Here is a 21,132-nt window from a genome sequence, read left to right on the forward strand (position 1 = left end):
TTGGAACTGTTAGTGCTTCAACAAATTTTGACTCGTCGACAAAAAAACAACATTTATAATCATTTATTCAGTCCATGGTCGATGACGGGCCCGTTAATGTGAATGAAGGTTTTTATTCCATGAACATGACCATTATGTAATAGAATTTTTGTTGGAAAATCACTTGTTAAAGTCGGATGCTCAGAACATGCATCATGTTTGGAATTGGAGACAAGACGGTTTTAAATTCTCAAATGATTCCTTCAGGCAAATTCATTAAATCATTGTAATTTGATAAATAATAGTCAAGCATTCATATGTCTCTTTTCATCTTTTTTCCGTAGAACATGCTAAACCGGCGGGCTTTCTCGGAAGTGTTGTACGATGCCCCTCGAACATCCAAGTTGAAGGAAGATGCCCGTCAGGTGGAGTTTGTCCGCATCGGACAGGCCCTCAAGCTGGAAGCCATCGTCCGCGGAGATGCCCCGACGAGTATAGCATCGGCGGGTACCGTCTTCAAGCGGCCACCCTGGGAACCGCAATGTTTCTATCCGAGCTTTCAACCAAGAAACGATCTGGTGGGTGATAGTTGGGGTCAGGATCAGCTCTTTTTGGCCTCAGACGAAGGCACATATCTAATCAAGGAGGACCAAACGCATAGGATTGTATTCGATAGAACGTTAGCAGTGAAGCAGCTTAGTGTCATTGAGGATCACGGGATCATGCTGGTGCGGGGAGGATCAGCCCTGCAGAAGGATGGCCACAGGGTGCACGTTTTTAGGTTGAACGAGTTCAACGAAGATCGGTTAGGACAGAGATCCAGGATTGATGTTAAGGATCGTCGGATAGACAAAACTCGAGGTTGTCATCTTTTTGCCATATCAAGAGCAGGAGAGGCTCATCTCCGGATGGCCGTTGCAGTCGGAAGGAAACTGTTGATATTCCAGTGGAAGCATACAGCGGCATGGACTTCTTGGTGTCCCAATAGTGATAATGACACCGTTGATGGTTTCATATTCCTGAAAGAAATAACACTACACGATTCCCCGATGATCATGACGATACTGGAAGGCTCGTGTCCAAACTCAGGACTACTGATTTGTGTTGGATATAAGTACAGCTTTGAAATCGTTTCGGAAGCGACTGGCCATGCAACAAAGTTACATGAGGCAGATACTAGAAAACAAACAGCAGTTCATTTAGTTGCTGCTTTGGATCTGTACGATGGGCAAGATACAGAATTGTTGCTCTGTTATAACCGTAAGCTAATCATTTTGTTTTCGTGTTACCAATTTACTAAAGTAATCGTTTCTACCTTTCAGATACATGCCACTTTCAAAAACTGTCAGAAGAATGTTCTAGTAGTTCAGAGTTTGATTTCCAATTCAATACGCCCCCAACGTCAGTTGTCTGCGCTTTCCCATACATCATAGCATTTACACCAGATTCAATGGAAATTCGACTTCTTGTAAATGGAAATTTAGTGCATACGGTTATGATGGCTGAGCTTCAACTTATTACTTCGAAAAAGGACATCTATTTTGTAACCACCGCTCCAGAATTCATCCCCAAGGGTGCCAAACTACGTGGTCCGGACTCCGAAGACCACGAGCTAATAAAACCACGAATTGAAGAAAGTCGAGTAGTTCCGGATGACGACAGCTCGACTAGTCCTGGTAGGAGCCGACTCAGTTCGGACGAAGAAAACAATGGTGCGCAAAGTTTAGATGGCCAAGATAGCGGCTCCACAGATAGCAAGAACTCAGAACTAACTGCACCACAGATTCAACGTGCAAAATCATTGCAAACGTCGAAGCCCGAAGGGGACAAACCTAAAGAGAGTACACTCTCAGCCGATGATATAAAACGACCGATGTCGAAAAGCAATTCCTACGGCGAAGCTGGTTCTTCGTTCTCGATACCGACGACCACGTGCAGTAAAGATTTAGCCAAGCATTTCGGTGCTCAACCACAGCCTAATACGAAGAATCTTTGCAAGCACTTTGGAGAACCGTCGGTTCCACCAAACTCACCACAAAACAATACGATCATCAAAGGTAGCTCACCCAGCTCTCCAACCCGGAAATCATTCATCAGGCAGCCAACTCTGAACCTGAACAAAGCACAACCAAACGACAGCGAAACGTCTCCTTCCAATGGAAGTTCGAACAAACCCCTGCGAATCTACCGAATTCCATTGACCAACCTTACTGGAACTCATATACAGTCACATCATTATCACTATCCCAGCACGGATCCATCGAAGAAACCTACGGCGATAGCAACCAAAATGCAACCAGCCAAACCAAGTGAACCATCAACAACCCTCTCATCGTCGCACGAAGAAGAAGAGGAAGCGGAAGGACCCGGAAGAAGCAGTTCTTGCGAAGACGATGTCAACTCCAAAATGAGTATATTTGATCAAATACAGCAAGATCTACAGGAACTCAGTATGAAGGACAAAATCGAAGCAGACAAACGAGAGTCTGAGCTGCGAAGCTCGGTTCTCACGCCACTGTAAACCAAATATCAAACCAGGAAACTCCTTTCTTACCAAAATTAAAACCACAGCTCAAGCTTCTACAGCCCTCCATATTTTCAGCATGTAGGTTATTCTCGGGCCACTTTACACTGACTTATACCGCACAAATATTTCATTAACAGAACACGTTTTGTCGGAAGACCCGTCGGAAATCTTAGAAAAAAAGAACCTATCATAACTATAAGCCGAACTCGAGAAAAATACCACAGTACGTATTGTTGTCACAAACAAGGTTTCATTTCGGCGAGGACAGACATAAAAAGTGAGCGAACTGACCTGTAGTGGAGCACAGAAGCTATTGAAGTGCGGAATTGTGCTTTCTATTTTCTCCCGTAGCAAGTGGGGAAGGTAAAAATACGTTGAGCTCTGAATAAAACCTTGTGTGGATTGAATTGCAAACTTCACTGAGGAAAACCGTATTCCATGAAAACACAAATGAACTCCAGTTCGACTTCTCATCGAATACTATCTTCAATTTTTTCCAAATGTGAAGCGTGCTGTTGAAGTGACTTTCATCTTCCACGGAACAGGTGGTTTAGAACGAGCTGTGCTCCTACAGGGAAATTGGGAGACATCCATCAAGTACGTCACGCAAAAATTAAACCTTTTAACAATCTTCCCCTTTGGTCAAGCTTTGAATCTTCGAAACACTAAATGCTTTTCAACCCTATCTCTATGCGTGACGTAACTAATGAACGTTCCCCCCTCTCGGCACACGCGAAAAGATGGAAAAGTATGTGATAGATAGATCAGAAACTTAATTGAATGCGGAAAAATATGATAACCTTTGATGCGTTTTAATTTCCAAGAAGCCTTTAATTAAAAAAGTCGATGAATGCGTTCTATTCACTGAAGTGCAAAGATAGAAACACTTTAACTGAACGCAAAAGCAGCCACAACTTATTAACTTTCGACGAAACTTTTGGGCATCTTTTTAGCTTCATTTGACACCTCCATGATATCCAATTTTTCTTTGATTTTGTTCGTGACTGTCAATACTGTATTACACAACATATCGAAAAAAATGTTTCGTCACAGAAGATTTCCAATCAGACCAGTAGGTGAATTCCGGCGAACAATTTATTCGAAGAGAAGAAATTTTCTTTCATTACGCACCAGCAAGAAAATTGTCTTTTCTTCGAAGAAAATACGCACCGGAATTCGCCTACAGGAATCACAACGCTTACAAAGCTTCAAGAAATTCTCCGCGAAAGGTTCAATTTGTTCAACATACTTTGGATGGTTCGTTACCTCAAGTGTCGACATAATTTTCCTCTACGTATAAATTGTTCATATCAAATGAAAATATTTTATTTACATGTAAGCATGTTTATATCTCACAAATAATTATTTATCATGGTCTAATCGTTTATCAAAGTGAATCCTGTGAATCCCAACGATCCTCCCCATTAACAAACATCCCTCCCAGTAAACTTTGTGGAGATGCAGAGGCAAACACGGTCTCCAAATAGCAAAGGTTATACACTAACATTCCTTCCCCCAATCCCACCTGACTGCAAGGACGTGGCCGGCGCCGTTATTGACTCTGTATAAATAGAGGCACTGAATTATGCACACTGAAGAAGATTATGGCCAATCCCAGCCGAACTTCTAGTTGATACTTTGTGCATATTCACTGACCTCGGTCAATGACGGAATAGCAACCCTTGATATGTGTAGTCAGTCTAAGCTAAGCTGAGCTGAGCTAATACTAGCTCAGCATTCCAGTGTTGCAAAATCTTTTAAAATCAGTGGTTGTGAACTCCACACGGGGAAAAATACAGCACTCCAAACAAAGAAAACGAGTCATGATTTCGGGAGGAACGTGTATTTTTATGTTATGAAAATACACCATGACTTAAAGTCATGAAATCATGAATCATTTTACCGTAACGCCAGCAGTATGTTACTTTTTCAATTTGTAGCGAAGAAAAGTGGCAGTTTTAATCATGAAGCATGTATGTTTGAACCATGAATAAAATTCATGAAAATATAACCACAATTCATGGATTATGTTGTCCGTCATTTATGATTCATATTTTTGATATGAAAAGTGGCAATTTCGGTCATGATATCATGATGCAGGATCTTAAATCATGAAAACAGTTCATGAAAACATAAGAACTATTCATAAATGTAGGGACCTGTCATATATGATTCTGATTTTGTTGCTGAAAAGTGGCAAGTTGAATCATGAAATCATGAAGCAGGAATTCAGTTCATGAAAACAAACATACGTCAATCAAGGTTCCAGTTTATTATTGTCATAAATAAACAAATAACATGAAGATTGTAATAGTTCCGGCTTTTGCGTTTCGGACAAAATCGTGCTAGATTATTCTTTGGGCCACCAGCTCTTCACCCAGGGGAGTCAGATTGTTAACCGCGTCACAGAAGAAGAATAAACGTACATTTCAAACCGTAATGTGTGCCTCCAAGAATGCTACATTAGGGCATGGGCAATTCAAATTTTAAAAATGTTTGAAAATCCAATCTCCCATATGCTCCTTACCATCCTTACCATAAAAATAGTGTTCTGTGAAATTTTCAGCTTTCTAGGTGGTGATTTAAAGGTGGCCCAAAGACAATATAGGTTTATATGGAAATTACTATGGAGAAATTTAGAGAAATGTTCCAAACACTCTAGTACTGTAATGTTTGTAGAAACTTATCATCCCATATTGAAAACTCATTCTTGAAACCTTAATGAAGGATGTTGCTGAAGAAACAAATCCCTTTTGAGCTAATTTTGTTTGGGATTTTTGTACATGTTTGCAGGGCTATAATCCCATATTAAGCTAAAAAATAGCAAACAAACTCATGGATATCTCTTCTGCTATCCTTCGGATTGAATTTCTCTCTTCAGCAAATTTCTTCATTATGGTTTGAAAAACGAGTTTTCAATATGGGATAACAAGTTTGTATTTATATTACAGAACTACCGTGTTTTGAACATATCTCAAAATTTCTCCATAGTAATTTCCATACAAACCTATATTGTCTTTGGGCCACCTTTAAATCATCACACAGTGCGTTGCTCCATAGACAAAAATCAAATTTCAAGTTATTTTTTTCGGCGATAATAAGTATCCAAAAGTGTTTATAGATAACATCGGCTATTGAAACGTGTATTTATAAGATTCATAAAGCACTAAAACGACTACAACAAGCGTCGAAAGTGACAGTTGTCGGAGTAGCAGAAAAACTTAATTTTGTCGCATGTTTTCAACATTACTGTCAACCAATTGAAACCAATATATTCAATCAAAATTTAAAAGAGAACATGTTTGAAGGTTCGTTAAGTATATTTGATGGGATAAGCACACCAATTTTAACTTTGAATATGAGAAATCGGCACGATGAGTTGGCTATGAAATCAAACTTATAAAATACTAACATGTAACTTTGGTTATCGATTCAAAAAAAGTTCCACCGAGTTCCACCCTAAATCACTCACAGACATCTTTTTCAGAGTGTCCTCTAAGAGGTCTGAAAGATACAGCTGCAACTCCCTGCAACTCTTCGAGATTTTCAACTATTTTTCGGTATACTCCTTAATCAGCACAAGTATGAAAATGAGTTGTTTGTGATAAAAAAATCCGAAAATCTCGCAACGCTATGTGATCAAAACTGAACCAGACAATACACCAGAGCAAGTTTATGTTTAAAATAATATATTTTAAATGAAGTTTCCAAGATTTTATTCAAATTTTATGGTAAATACTAGAAAAGTTTTAAAATGTGCGCATTTTTTTTTTGCAAAAAAACGTATAAGTCACTTTTGCAGCTACGAGTGTGAAGAGACACATTTGCAAATAACTTCTTACATCATTATAGGCAATAATAGTACAAATTACAAGGTTTATGTTGGAAAATATTGGAATTGGCGCTTAGGAAAGTATTGCGATTATGCGTATACTATATGTCATTTATGCAAATTGCAGCTCTTTTCACCAGAAAAAACTTTTCCTTTCATACCAAGGTGCTCAAATGGCTTGATCTTCCAGTTTTGATTTTTGTCCCGCATCTCCATACATTCAACGCACTGTGCATCACCTAGAAAGCTGAAAATTTCACAGAACACTATTTATATGGTAAGGATGGTAAGGAGCATATGGGAGATTGGATTTTCAAAACATTTTTAAATTTTGAACCACCCTAATGCTACATCTCTAGTAGGAACGCGAACATCCAGGTTTGTATGCAAAATGTTCTTTCAAACATCAATTGTAGTGGCAAGTCATTCCTGGGCTCACAAAGTGGAACTGGAACACAAGCAGGATACGTGAACCGTTCTATTGTAAGCCGTGGCGGGGGCGTATCACATCTGAACAGTTGAAATTGCCGAAGAGCTTGTCAAGCAAAATATTCGCTTAACGATATTTTGGAACATCCAACAGCCGGTAGATTAATTTGGTTGTGAAACAATTTGGAAACACTCGGAAATGCCGTCAAGAATTCCATCAAAATTGCAAGTTCCGAAGAGTATGATCTCCAGTGAATCTTTTTCACGCACACAATTTTTTTTTTAAATTTATAATCATTATATGAAAAATTTTAATCACTCGAAAACACCATTTACCACAGAATCGAACATGTGTTAAAGAATAGGGTTTTGGATGCAAACTGTTTTTTGTATTCATGCTAATGAATAAAAGAAAAAAAATAAGGCTCCCTAGCTACGCCAATAATGGCTGAAACATTTCTGAGGACGGCATCGGATTCTGCAAACTTTAATTTACTAGAGACACATAGTTTGGTCTTTGAGACACGCAAAAATGTTATTTTTGTTACACTGCACCCTAACTTTTTTGTTAAAAAAGTCATAACTCGCGAACCATAAGAGATAGAAATTGGGGTTCTTCGGCAAAGTTGCTTCAAATCGGTTGTTCTAAAACATTGTAGAACATTGTGTAGTCCTAAATGCGTCAGCAAAAAAGTTTATGTGCTGATATCGTAAACCGTGTGGGCCACCCTAATTTCACATCACTGAAAAAAATGTCTGAAAAGTATGGAGAAACTTTGCCGAAGACACCATATATCTAAAATTGACGGTTTAGGCGCAATCATTTTTGTCTTCTTAGATATGGCTTTGGGACCAATGTGCACTGTGTGGTACTCACAGATCAGCTTGTCGTGCGCTTTTCAGGTAGGTCATATGTATAATCGCCTACTTTTACTCATGCTGTAGCTGTTCTGTATGCCAGATTCTGATTATCATCCAAACCAGACAAGCGACAACCTTATACGGGCTCATATTGATGAATTTCGCTCCGATATCATCCTTTTCGAATGCTTTGTAGTTGTCAAGCATTGAACGGCATTCTTATCTTCCCTTTGGTTGGTTGCTACGGCTTATTTCCTGAAATAAGCCGACCAGCTAGTTTGGCTTCTGTTCATAACGTTGCGCGTTTTACCGAGCACCTTACTGCAGCATTACTGTACTTTTCACTACTCGTTGAACCAAGCGGTCTCCGCTCAGCGTATCGGAGAATATTCTCGCTTGCATCTTTAATTGATACTTTTATTGTACTCCATCGGTACGAGTACCTCTAGAAGCGGTTCAGCCATCAAATCTTGTTCTAGCAATCTTCAATTACTCATTCTATTCCTAGGCGGGCGTCGGTTACAGCACGTTGTTTCCGACGGATTTTTGAGTGCATTTTTACCTTTAACAAGGAAGTGGTCATAGTGCCAAACCAGGAGTTCTAGTAGTTGCAAAAAAAGCACCACGCTAAATCAATTATATTTTCTACACTATCCCAGTTTTAAAAATGTGTTCTTATTCAACTCGTGCAAATAATGTGAAATAAACACGTATTAATTTCGTTAACAAAAAAAAAATTCCTGGAATTTTCCAAGAAAGAAATTATTTCGCCGTATGTTAAATTTCCTTGATCAAAGTTACAAAATTCCGCATTCAATTAGGTACAATCTTAGAACGTAACTTATAAACAATAAATCAATCTTCAAACAAATCGAACATTAGTGCAAGCAATAGGCAATACTATTCCCGCTATTTGTGTACACCATATCAACGAAGATAGCTAAACCTTTTTCGAACAACCCTGGTCGTATCTTGGTGAACGATTGAGCCCCTAGCGTTGTCGGCAGATTCACAAAGGTTTCCCTTTTCTTCTAGTAGCTGTAAAATAGCCAACAGTAGATGCCCCGTACCGTGAAGAAGCTTTTCCAATTTTTTACCAAATAGTTGAGCAGTATTGCAGTGTTTGAAGTTGACCTATTGACAGCGGTTGATCGGCAATTGGTCTGAACAAAATAAACTCATTCATCATTGGATGAATAGTATTATCATTCAATAATAGTATCATCAATGTGTTATTCATTAAAACTGAACCAGAAGAACAAGTAGCAAATGAGATACATATTTACCGGTAGTAATCTATTGCAAGAGTATTTAAAAATATTGATATTGTTAAATAGAATTTTACAAAAAAAAAATCAAACATTTGAACTGCTGAGATATCATTACCGAGTGAATAAATGACAAATCTAGCTATCAAGTCCTGTTTTATCTATTGAAATTGTACAGAAAGCATAGTTGAACTGTGAGTTGTAAACTGAAGGATATTTAGTATGATAGTAATAAAGGTTTTTGTTTATTGCAAGCGGGTTTTTCTGTAAGAAGTCTCAACGAAAGAAATTCCATCATCTTATGTTTTATTTATCGTTCTCAATAGTGATTTTTGTCCCAAACAATCATTCGATATTGCTATTGCACATCACATTTTTGCCCTATCGGTAATACACACACTTCGCAAAACGGTAGCACTTCCGAATCCATATGTTTTTTAAACTTATTTATCTAACAAATAATATCACTCACGTTATTTCATAAATTATACATATCTGTGACACGCTTTTTGTCGGTTTATGACAAAAATTTTGATCATTTCAATCACCTGCATCTTGCTCAGACCCCATCTCGAATGACTAGATCAAAATTTTTCCTCACCATATAGTTTCTTATTTTCTTCCTTTTTACGTACATGAGCTTTGTCTTATCTTAGCGGTGATTGCACACAAAGATATATAATACAGTACGGGTTAGTATTTTACAGTCACTAAATACAATTGCTTTCTTTTATACAATCGGGGGTGTCGATTCTTCGCAGGCGACATCGGCATCAACACCTTTGGTATATCACTTAAGGCTAAACACTCAATTCTCACTAAATTAAGAAACTTCTGAGCGAGTCTATGTATAAACAAGATGGGTTTGTTCCAAGAGGAGTTTGTCCTTAACGCTAAAAAGATTTCTGGTACGATCGACGTAGAATGTATACAAAAGAACCAAAACGATAACTGAATACTCATTAAGTATCTACTAGGCTAACTGGCTGTGAAACCGGGCAGGACGGCTGACGGTTGTTTGCGCTGGGAAGCCAAGTCTCAGATCGTCAGATCTTCCCACTCTTCCTTTTCCCGCTCGGACAGCTCGATCCGGAAGCTGACGTTGGCATTCTTGAGCAGTTCGTGACACATCGGCGTCAGAGGGTTATGTCTCAGATCGACCAGTTCCAGCGAGTCGGACGTGATGATCTCATCCCGATCGATGTCGATGATGGCGTTGTTGTTGGCTCGGAGTTCCCGCAGTTTGGGCATCTTGAACACGACGGCAGGTAACGTGATGAAGGAGTTGTGCGAAATGTCCAGTACCTCTAGCGAGTGCAGATCGGCCAGTTCGTCCGGCAGTTTGGCCATCTGGTTGTGGGATAGGTTGAGCTCTGGAAAATCAGCGAAGTTATGGTTAATGTGGTATTACTGGTATAAATTCACTAATTCAGTATCGTAATCCGGAGTAACATTGATCATTTTTTCGATTGAGCATTTCGTGTATAAATAAAAATTATATCACTTGTGGTAGTTGTGATAAAATCCTAGGATTACTGTTACGAAAGAACTCTGGATAGCTTCCAAATTTTCCATAAGGATATTTGGGAATCTTGTTGAGAAATCTTCTAAAAATATCTAATAGAGTCACTAAGAATTACTAGGATAAATTTCTTCAGGAATCTCTTAACATACTTTTATTTGAGAGCATGAACAATGCTGGAAACATATACTGGAGAAATTCCTATATAAATTCCAATGAACGGAGATGTTCGGCAAATTTGTTTAAAAAAAGTTCCAATGTATTTCTTGAGATATTCCCTACCTAAAAGCTAAATACAGCACTCGAGTAAGGCTGAGCAGAACTTTCAAAACTTAATTATTGGAGGAAATGGATATTGATGAGGAATTTCAGTTATATTTTGCACGAAGTATTCCGGAGAAACTCTGAAATTATGAAGGTTCTCCGTCGGGAAATATGAGCAGTCATCAATGTGGGAATACCATGGGATTTTTTTCAACCATCAATTCAAAAAATCCTACATCAATCCAAAAAAATTCTATAAGAATATGCATATGGTGGGCTTCATGGCCGTGTGGTTAGCGGCGTCAGTCGTTTAGTCGTATTGTGCCACGAGGTGTGGGTTCGATTCCCGCTCCAGTTGGTGGAAACTTTTCGTCAAACGGAAAGTCCATCACTGGACTACTGGGTGTTTAGTGTTGTCCGTTGCCTAATGTTAGTGATCGTTCAGTCTTCAGACGGTGTAAATTGTCTTTATAACAGTTTCTTCAAAGATTCTTCGAGAAATTTGTTCCAAGGATTACATCTCGCGTTACCCAGGAATCACATCATGAATTCTTCCAGATATTTCTCAAGGGATTAATACAAGGATTCCTCCAAGGAATTATACAAAAACTTCTCGAGGGATTTCTTCAGTGATTCATCCAATGCTTCCTTCAAGATTTCCACCATGAAATCGTCCAAAGATTTATTTAACAATTCCTCCAACGAAACTTCAGGAACTTTTAAAGAGATTCTAGCAGGATTTTTCCTACGATTTCACCAGGAAAAAATGAAGAAAAGATTGCTCAAAAATACCTTCGAAGAAATTAATACAGGAATTCCATCAAAAATTCCACCAAGAATTTCCACCAGCAATTGCTCCTATTAAAAATCTTCCAATGATTCTTCTTGTGATTTCCCTTGTAATTCCTCCACAGATTATTCCAGAATATTCTTCACTATTTTTTTTTAGAAATGCCTTCAGAACTACCTTGAATAGTTACTGGATAAATCTCTTGAACAGCTCCCTGGGAAGAATCCGTAATAAATGGCCTGATGAAACCCAGAATATTTTCCTGAAGGAACCTTTAGAAGGATTCCTGCTAGAATCCCTGACAGAACTTCTGATGCGATCCCAGAAGGTGTTCATGTTGGAATCCCAGGAGGATACCTGCATAAACCAGTGATGCATAAAACCTGATGAAATTCCTAGAGAAACTTCTGATAGAATCCTTGGAAGAACTTGTGCTGTGATCCCTGGAGGAATTCCTGATGTAATCATTAGAGAAACTTTTGATGGAATTTCTGTAGAAATGCCAGGTAGAATCTCTGAATCAACTCCTAATGGAAACCCTTGAGGAACTACTGATAAAATAAATGATAGAAGAACTCCTGATGGAATGATGAAGTCCTGCTGGTCTTCTGATGTAATCCATAGAGGAACTTCTAATGGAATCCCTGGAGAAACTCCTGATGTAATCCAGAGGTACTCCTGATTCTTCTTCTTCTTCTTCTTCTTAGCATTTACGTCCTCACTGGGATAGAGCCTGCTTCTCAGCGTAGTGTTCTTATGATCACTTCCACAGTTATCAACAGAGAGCTTTCTTTGCCAAAGTAGCCATTTTTGCATTCGTATATCGTGTGGCAGGTACGATGATACTCTATTCCCAGGGAAGTCAGGGAAATTTCCTTTACGAAAAGAACCTGGACCGACCGGGATTCGAACCCAGACACCTTCAGCATGGTTTTGCTTTATAGCCGCGGACTCTAACCACTCGGCTAAGGAAGGTCCCTTGGAACTCCTGATAGAAACCTTGTAGAAATTCCTTAAGGAATTCTTAAAGAAACTCCAGATGAAATTATTGGAGGAACTCCTGATGAAATCCATAGAAAAACTTCTGATGGAATCCCTGTAAGAATTCCTGATAAGATTCCTGATGGAACTCCTGATAGAAATACCTTGAGGAACTCCTTATGACATCCCCAGAAGAAATCCTTATGGAATTCCTCGGGGAACTCCTGATATAATCGCTGGAGGAACTCCTGATAGAATCTCTGGAGGAATTCCAGATGGAATCTTTGAAAAAAATCTTGATGGAATCTCTGGAGGAACTTCTGTTGAAATCCTTAGAAGAACTCTGATGGAAGCCTAAAAGTACTCCTGATTGAATCCCTAGAAAAACTCCTGATGCAATCCGGAGGAACTCCTGATGGAATCCTTGTAGGAATTTCTAAAAATATTCTTGAAAGAACTCCAGATGAAATCATTGGAGGAACTCCTAATTAAATCCCTTGTAAAACTTCTGATGGAGAAACTACTGATAGAATTGCTAGAGAAACTCCTGATGGAATCACTAGATGAGTTCCAGATGCAATCCCTGAAGGAACTCGTGACGGAATCTCTAGAGGAATTCCAAATGGAATCCCTGGAGTAATTCTTGATGGAATCCATATAAAAACCCTTGATGGAATCCTTAGATTAACTTCCGATGGAATCCGTAGATGGAATCCCTAGTGGGTCTCCTGTTAAAACCCCTGTAGGAACTCCTGAACGAATTCTTCGTGGAATACATTATTGAATCTTTAGAAGACTCCTGATGGAATGTCTGGATGAACTCGTGTTTATTGCCCTAGAATAGCTTATGATCCCTAGAGTAACTACTGATGGGATTCCTGTTGGAACTGTGAAGAATTCCAGGTGAACTTTCGGAAGGAATTCCTTGATAAATCATTGGAGGGATTCCTGGTCAAATTCCTGATCCCTATAGGAATTCGTGGTACAATTTCTGGGAAATTTATATTTTGAACTTTTAATGAAATCTGCTAATGGATTCTCTGCAGATATTTTAGAAAATTTTCTTAACTTTTTTAGGAATCCCTGGTGATATAGAAAAACTCAAGAGCGCACATTTCGTGCAACATCCCCACAGACAGTACGACAGTTCGTCAAGCAGTATCACACACGGTTAAACATAGCATCAACCTGGGGGCGGAGTCAATGTTGGTCAAACCGTCTGAGCGTCTGTGGGCTGCATAAGATGCAGACAAAACAGGCCTGTATGTCACAAGATAAGCAACATATTAAAGTTCAACGTTATTTGCTCACATCACTAGTGTTTTTTTAGTATTTTCTTCTTTTAATTTTAGCAAAGTGAAAGGAAGTGTTAAAATTCAATTAGTTTTATTTATCTATATACTTTTTTATCTTTCTGACATTGCTTCTACAGAGATTAACTGAGCGCTTCCTTAGCCAATTGATCATTTTTGCATTTGGCAGGTACAAAGATGCTCTATGCCCTGGGATATTATTTCAATTTCTGTGGATATCCTTCGTTAATCTTGGAAGTTACTGATGGAATTGCTTATAATAATAAAAAAGAATTGAGTTTGGTAGAAATTGTATAAAACTTGCAGGAGAAAAATTGTAAAATCTAAAATGAAGCTCAATTATTACAATAACCTTGACAATATAAAATCAACAACACCAACCATAAATCGAAAATGTATCGACTAAAAATATTTATTTGATCTTTATGTGGAAAGGGTCTAACGGTAAAACCGATCAATGTTACCTCGTTGATCAATGATTCCCCGTTTCACGGTATGTTTTACTTACCTGTGATCAAACTGAACTTGACGGCAAACTTGGGTGAGATTTTCGTGATAACGTTACCGCTAAGATCACAGGTCTTCAGTTCGGTGTGTCTCATCAGATGGTAAACTGCGTCTGGTACCTGAATCAGCTCGCACTCAGAGAGATCTGTAATAGAAAAACAAAAAGTATAAATTAGGTCACATGTAAAACAATATCTTATTTTGCAGAAATAATAAAGAATATCACAAAGCCATACTCAATTGCTTGCTCTCAGTTGCTTCTTCGCATCGAGTAACCACTTTCGCCACTTGTGAAGCCATCTTTGGTATTGAACTATCCCCGTTCACCTACTGATCGGCACAAAATGTGTACGGCTCTGACCTATCTACGCCTAACGCATCAGCCAAAAATCCGGCTGCACAGTCACACACCGGCTGCTAATTATAGAAATGCCTAACACTGAAGACCCCTGGCCTCGGCGAATCAACTTTGTAGCAATACGCACGCCGGTACCACCACATTATATAAATAAATGAATCCTACAAATTCAACACCAACAATTAACAACAATTTAAGTGCACTTCGTCAGCTGTTATTCGACAGGAATTAACCTAACTTTGAAGTGAACAATCTACTGCAACCAATTGAACTAAAAATAAAACCAGAATGTGTCGATCTTGCGACAACGTTTCGTTTATCGTTGCTTTGTAGCGCAGCATGAATCGCGTCACATGACGAATGATGAAAACGTAGCATCACAATGTGCTCTGAACGCAACGCTGCAAAGTGATTGTGAGTGCAACAACACAGCGACGACTATTGTAGGAAACGAATCACATAATTGACGTAAGCGCCGTTGAAAATCGTAGCATATTCTCACTATTCCAATGGGATCCCTTAGCATCTGAACTATCGAATGCCAATTAACTATGGTCTCTACTAACCTTAATTTTATATGTTTTCTTTTAAAGAAATACCTCTACATCTTGTATTGAGAATGAAATGCAAATAATCGACTACCATTGATACTTGCTTATTTTCAAAAAGGTTTCCATATATTCTAGGTTTCCATATATTCTAGTTTTTCGAAATTGTCATATGAGTTGGTTTATGCAATGTTTGACTTCAAATAATAATAGATTTTTGTTAGTCTTTTGAAGCCCAATATGATATTTGAATATTTATTTAAAGTCGGCTTAATAGTTTCCAAAATCGGTTTTGTCAGTTTATTCAGTTTAATTAGCTTATCGAAAAAGATTGATTTTCGCTCTTCAAGCCTACCGATAAAGCCAAAGACAAGCTGTCTACCATACTGATAATTTTAATTTTCGTAACATAACTCACGCTGATTCTGAAATTCGTACAATTTTAAATTAAGGTTAAGATTAATTGAGGCCAAACCTCAAATTTTCAAGAATACAGATCTGAAAAACCAGGCCGGAAAAAATTTGATTGATTGGGCACACCCAGCGTGTGACCAATCGATCAAGTTTTCAACTTGAACGGATAAATAGTTCTCCAAATTTGTGCACTTAAAAATTTGAGGTTCAGCCTCGATTTATCTTCATCCTAAAGCTCTTGACTAGCGACGAATGCAGACATAGTAATCGGGTTTAGAATGGGTATCACTTCTAGTACTGCATTTAGACCCTTGGTTCTGCAAAAGGTACCCAAGTTTGACAGATCGCTGTACACTTTTCAGGGCATTTTAGACTTTGCTCTAATACCTTATGCCCCATAAAGTTTTGGGCAACAACTAGAAACACGAAGGAATTTATTTCGTCTGCGTTCTTGATCAAAACTTTATTGCAGATGAAGACTACTGCAAACATTAGTAAATGATCAATGTTTCTACCGATATTCTCAAAAACACTTAACAACTCATCTGTCATGCTGTTGGATTTTGTTCAACTAATGTGGAAAATGTCGCTTTTGGTAAAAAAGCATCTGCGATTTTTGTTGGGAATGGTCAATTGCACGACAACCGGAAGGTTAAAACGAAAGGTCTTGGTGAATGTTTTCGTGAAATGCACAATTTCACAATTCTATATTAGAATTATATCCGATTGAACGTGATTTAATATTGACCATGTTTAAAAATGGAACAATAAAATAACATACAGGAAATCCAAGAAACAGAAAATTATTCCCGGCGGAAACGGAAATCGCAGGAAATTTCATTTCTCGGGATTGAAAACTTATGGTGTATGTAAGAGAATCTAGTTTTGAAAAAAGCTTTGAAGTTTTTTCAGTAGTTTTTCATTCCGTACAAATTATATGGAAGCCAGGCTAATCTTTTACGAAAAATGTTATTTTTTATGTTGTACGGAATAGTCACCTGAAAATGCCGTCTAAAGGTTGAAAACAGTAGAACTTTTAAGTGTTCTCAACCGACCATAATGTCACATACACTCCTTTGCGTTTGGGCCCCTTAACTTTAATTGTAGTTATACAGTAATGGTACACCGTTTTTATGCATAATTTGCAGCTTCAGCAGCATGGTTGCTTGGAAAACGTCTCTGAAATTGTATTTGATACGATCACATTTTTGGTTCTTAGATTCATAATTCATTCATCTTTAATATTTCATCGTTGAACATTCGATTCTTTTAAGATTTTGTATACAAAAGTCCATTAGTTTCGTACTCAATTTCAGGTCATGCAAAAAATTTAGGGGGAGAACCCCCACTACCCGACAATAAAGGACAATGTCAAAAGGTTGAGGAATCATAGTCTAACCAAGATGATGTATTAGAAGAGAAGAAAGCTTTTATGGAGAGTAATGTTTGCGTAGAATAATACATCCATGAAATGTGCATGCCTATTTGGAAAACTAGAGATGTTTGAAAATCGCTAAAAAAAATGATGTATCGCCTTAAATTTGAGCCTTATTAAATATTAAATATTAAATATGGTAAAATAGTTTGGATCGGGCACCATATTTAAACTAATTGTGGATAAATTGCAATTTTGGTCAAACACCTAGTCTCCCCATATTCATTTTTCATGGATTCCGTCGATCATGGTATCAAATATGGAATAAAAAATAGAAGTAAGAACATTCAGAAAAACATTGTCAAATGTGTCATTTTTCGTCATATATGGAAGAAATTTTAGATAACATCTTGCAAACTTAATAAAACTCAAATTATTCTTAGAAATGTTGCAAATGCTTCAAAAAGGCCATGAATTACTAAATCTGAAGTGAAAACACTCGATGATGAACAAATTTACAGAAATCAAGCCATTTCCAGTTTGTGTCCGGTATTGGGAGCCACCTTTTATTTTTGGCAAATTTGGTACTAGAATACATCATCAAAATGTAATGTCAAAATTCATAATTATATTTTCAAATTTATTTTTTTACGCTACAGTTATGATAATATTTATCATACATGGGTAACAAGATCACATAAAACCAAAATTTTATGAATTATGAATTTAATGGCCGTCGTTGTGAAGACAAAATTTTGAAACGAGAATTGAAATTATAACTCCCGGATAGCGCGTCTTCGACCATATCATGTAGACCATCTAGACACCATCTGAGGTAAATATATAGTTATAGAGACTCTTCGTTACTAATCAGTTGTTTTAATACTTTGATACCGATGGCGAGCACAGAGTAGTGCATGTAAACCAAGTGTTCAGAATATGAGTCTGTTCGGAATTTGAGACAAGACGGTACTTGCCACTCGATTGTTGGCTCGCTCTGCCGAGGCTGGTTCCCTGTAACAATGTTCAAGGCTGCTAGGAGAGGCAGTTTGCCTACGCTTTTTCTGCTGCATGTGTTAAAGTACTATACAATAGCCTCTCCTCGAAGTAAAACCGTCAGGTGGTTCCAAAGAGAAATGAGTCTGAGTCCAACAGAAATGTATGTGTTTTCTGAAAACCTCTTCCAGTGTCGGGGACATATTACCACTGCGACCAAATGAAAACCTCAATTCAATGGGTAGATTTCAAGTCGTCGGTGGTGCACCCTTTACACCCGCATTCCTTGAATTATCTTCTCACGGTTCGGGTTGCAGATCATCTCCTAATAAAAAAAGCATGATGCACAAATGCAAAAATGATCGAATTATCAGAAAAAGTCTCAGAAAATGCTTGAGTAGCTGAGAAACAGACCCTAACCTAGTTGATACGAAATTCCAGAAAAAGGAATAATCCAGAATAATTAAAATCAGTTGAAACCAACAGTCAGATAAATCCCTGATGCATAGCCCTAAAAACATCAAAACTTCAAAAGAAGGCAAATCCTTTGTTAAAAATGTAATTGAAATGTCTATAAACACTCTGAAGCATGAAGAACAGCCGATATTTATAAGAAGGATATTTATAATTTATCAAAAAAAAAAAAATCAGGCAAGAATTAAATGTGAAACCGATGAAGACAGCCGATGTTTAAAAGAAGAAATAATCGTCGATACAAGTATCAACAACTTGTAATGCGGGTAGATCACTTTTTCGAGGTGCGTTACGGGGTAAGATCTACCATATTGTACTCTTGTTGTATCTGTCCTTGTGAATACTTATAAGTTACGGTCGGAAGAGTATAAGAGAGTAACAAGCCACTAAGACCCACCTATTTGTCCTAGTGAGGAGGTCGAAGTATGAAAAAGGGTCAATCAGCATCTGACGTTGGTTTCCACTCATGAGACAAGTTCTTTCCGAGTCCAAGAGTTTATCTTTCGATATCTAGGAGGGAAACGATTCCGAATCAGTGGAGTAGTAGAGCTCTTAACTTCTAAAATAAGCTTCTTGTTTCAAGGAATCTAAATGTCCCATGCGATGAAACCTGTTCACAGTTTCAAAAAACGACTTTGAAGCTTATAAGTAAAAGCAATAATTTGATACGCTAGAGTACCGATGCATGGTCAAAGTCAATATCATTCAACCAGCATAGTGGCCGAACCTGATTGAGGGGCGCGCTTTTGAGAGTTCAATGGTGACAAACTGTTTTCTCTAAAAGGTATAAATAGCGGTATCTTTTTCTAAAGAGGCTCTATGCAAAATGGTAAAGAATGATATTTGTATAAAAAACGACTACTTCATTATTTTTCAATAGCACTAAATAAAGGACACGGGTATACTACAAAAGATCAAAGAAAACTGGTCGCAGTGGTTCATCCCGAACAGAAAGAAAAAAAAAAACAACAGTATAAAATCACTTTAATGTATAACTCCAAACAGCCAATGTTTAAAAGAAGGACAAATCTCTATTGCAAATGTATCAAATGAAAGGCGAATAATAATTACTCTATGCTTTGGAGAATCAAAATAATAGCAACCGACGTTCAGAAAATGAATCTTTTGTTTGGGAAGTACCAAAATACAAATATACCAATATTGCTTCAAATGGTAATTCTAAAGAACAACTATAATTTAAAAAAAGGGAAAACATAAGATGAGAAAGGAGAAATTTGTGGTCAAATTGTTAGCAACTGAGTGTACGATAATATTTTCAACGGTACAATTTGGACCTTTCGTCCATTCGACCTTTTGTCACTCGTCCTTTTGTCCATTTGACTTATTTCATTCGACTTTTTGTCCATTCGACCTTTTGTCCTACAACCTCAGTAAATCGTGCTTCGTTACCAGGCTTGATAATTCTCCTCAACATCATCAGAGTTCGGTGAAATACTCTAGAACAGCGTGCTGCCTTTGCCTCTTTGCAAGGGAGCGAAAAACAAATTTCATGAAAATTTTTAGATTGCTTGTATTAGTTTCGCATGGAACATCATAGAAACGTATCATATAGTATTTGTTAGTACGAAACATGTTAAAACACACTGCCTCTACTATTGGAGCTACCTCCACAAAGGGAGCGTTTATCCAACAAATGGGCGCCGATCACACAGACCGGACTAGGTGATATTTTGTTGTTCTAAGGATGCGTGAAAGACTCCTTCAATTTTGATTTCTCCAATGCCATATTGGTACAGATGTATCATCAAATAGATTAGTTGATTGTTAAAGCAAATTTTCCAATTATTTTGATATTTTTTGTTTTCCTGAAATCATAAAAACCATTTGGTCCATTCTGTCTAAACACCGACCAAATCAAAAAAGTACATGGTAAAGATTACATAGTGTTAGAGATTATCTACCTCAATTCCACGCAAAATGTGTTGGATTATCCTACAATGAAGGATGTGCATGTTTGGATTCCTGCAGAGTTTATATTGAAAAAATGGCCGCTTTCGCAATACAAGAAATAAGGAAACATCTAATGATTTTGCGACGAAATCGGATGTTACTCTATGGAAAACTGAAGTAGAGCATATTGGCCAGATAGTATCTGAAATATCGTCTAACATCTATGCATCGCGTGAAATTTCATCGTACCGGCCAGTTAACTTTGAACTTTCTACGAACGTTTCTCCATTATCGTCAACGAAACTTGTAGCAGAAGATCAAACTGTTTGCACTCATACAGATTCGAGTCTCGACTACATATATAAATCTTTAGGAGCGAATAAAGTTCTTCGTGCCAATCGATTAATTCTCGCGGAACATTACTAAAGGACCTATCTAACATTGAGAGGCTCTCTTTGTTTACTCTCTCTTTCATTAATAACTGAGTCACATTAATCTCTTCTGTTGCGTTTTTTGTATGAAACGCTAGTCAAGGAAATTGATTTTCGATCTATAGTGAAAAACTTCCCAAAATCTTTAGTGTTCCACTGTTATAATCGAAAGAGAACGAGAGAGGAGAGAATCTCTCATTTGTACATAGGTCCTTTAGTAATGTTCCGCGAGAATTGCTGTCGGGACGAATATTTCCGAACTGGACTACGTGTTTTAGAAAATTTCCGTCGACTTAAGATTCGAAGTACTGCTGCCAGGCGATCAATTGGGCCGGATGAAATAAACAGTTCT

At 37.8% G+C, this 21,132-nt stretch overlaps 2 protein-coding genes across 4 annotated transcripts in view; one reads left to right on the forward strand and one right to left on the reverse strand.

Moving 5' to 3' along the window:
- LOC5564337 (GTPase-activating Rap/Ran-GAP domain-like protein 3) overlaps window positions 1–2,765 on the forward strand; it is a 469,292-nt gene extending 466,527 nt beyond the window's left edge. For both annotated transcript variants that reach the window (XM_021851565.1, XM_021851566.1), the window contains 2 exons: window positions 324–1,239; window positions 1,302–2,765. In XM_021851565.1, coding sequence (XP_021707257.1) covers window positions 324–1,239; window positions 1,302–2,500 — 2,115 coding nt within the window. In that variant the 3' untranslated portion in view covers window positions 2,501–2,765. The remainder of the gene's footprint in view (window positions 1–323; window positions 1,240–1,301) is intronic.
- A 6,420-nt stretch (window positions 2,766–9,185) lies between these two features.
- LOC5564341 (leucine-rich repeat-containing protein 20) overlaps window positions 9,186–21,132 on the reverse strand; it is a 54,263-nt gene continuing 42,316 nt past the window's right edge. The window contains exons 1-3 of one of the 2 annotated variants that reach the window (XM_021851571.1): window positions 14,510–14,916; window positions 14,275–14,418; window positions 9,186–10,269 (exon numbers count right to left, since the gene is read on the reverse strand). In XM_021851571.1, coding sequence (XP_021707263.1) covers window positions 9,935–10,269; window positions 14,275–14,418; window positions 14,510–14,573 — 543 coding nt within the window. In that variant the 5' untranslated portion in view covers window positions 14,574–14,916 and the 3' untranslated portion in view covers window positions 9,186–9,934. Of the gene's footprint in view, window positions 10,270–14,274; window positions 14,419–14,509; window positions 14,917–21,132 lie in introns of those variants that run through there. The other variant, XM_001648643.2, reaches the window with a different exon arrangement.

This window comes from Aedes aegypti, chromosome 3 (genome assembly GCF_002204515.2).
Source record: "Aedes aegypti strain LVP_AGWG chromosome 3, AaegL5.0 Primary Assembly, whole genome shotgun sequence".
Classification (NCBI taxonomy): domain Eukaryota; kingdom Metazoa; phylum Arthropoda; class Insecta; order Diptera; family Culicidae; genus Aedes; species Aedes aegypti.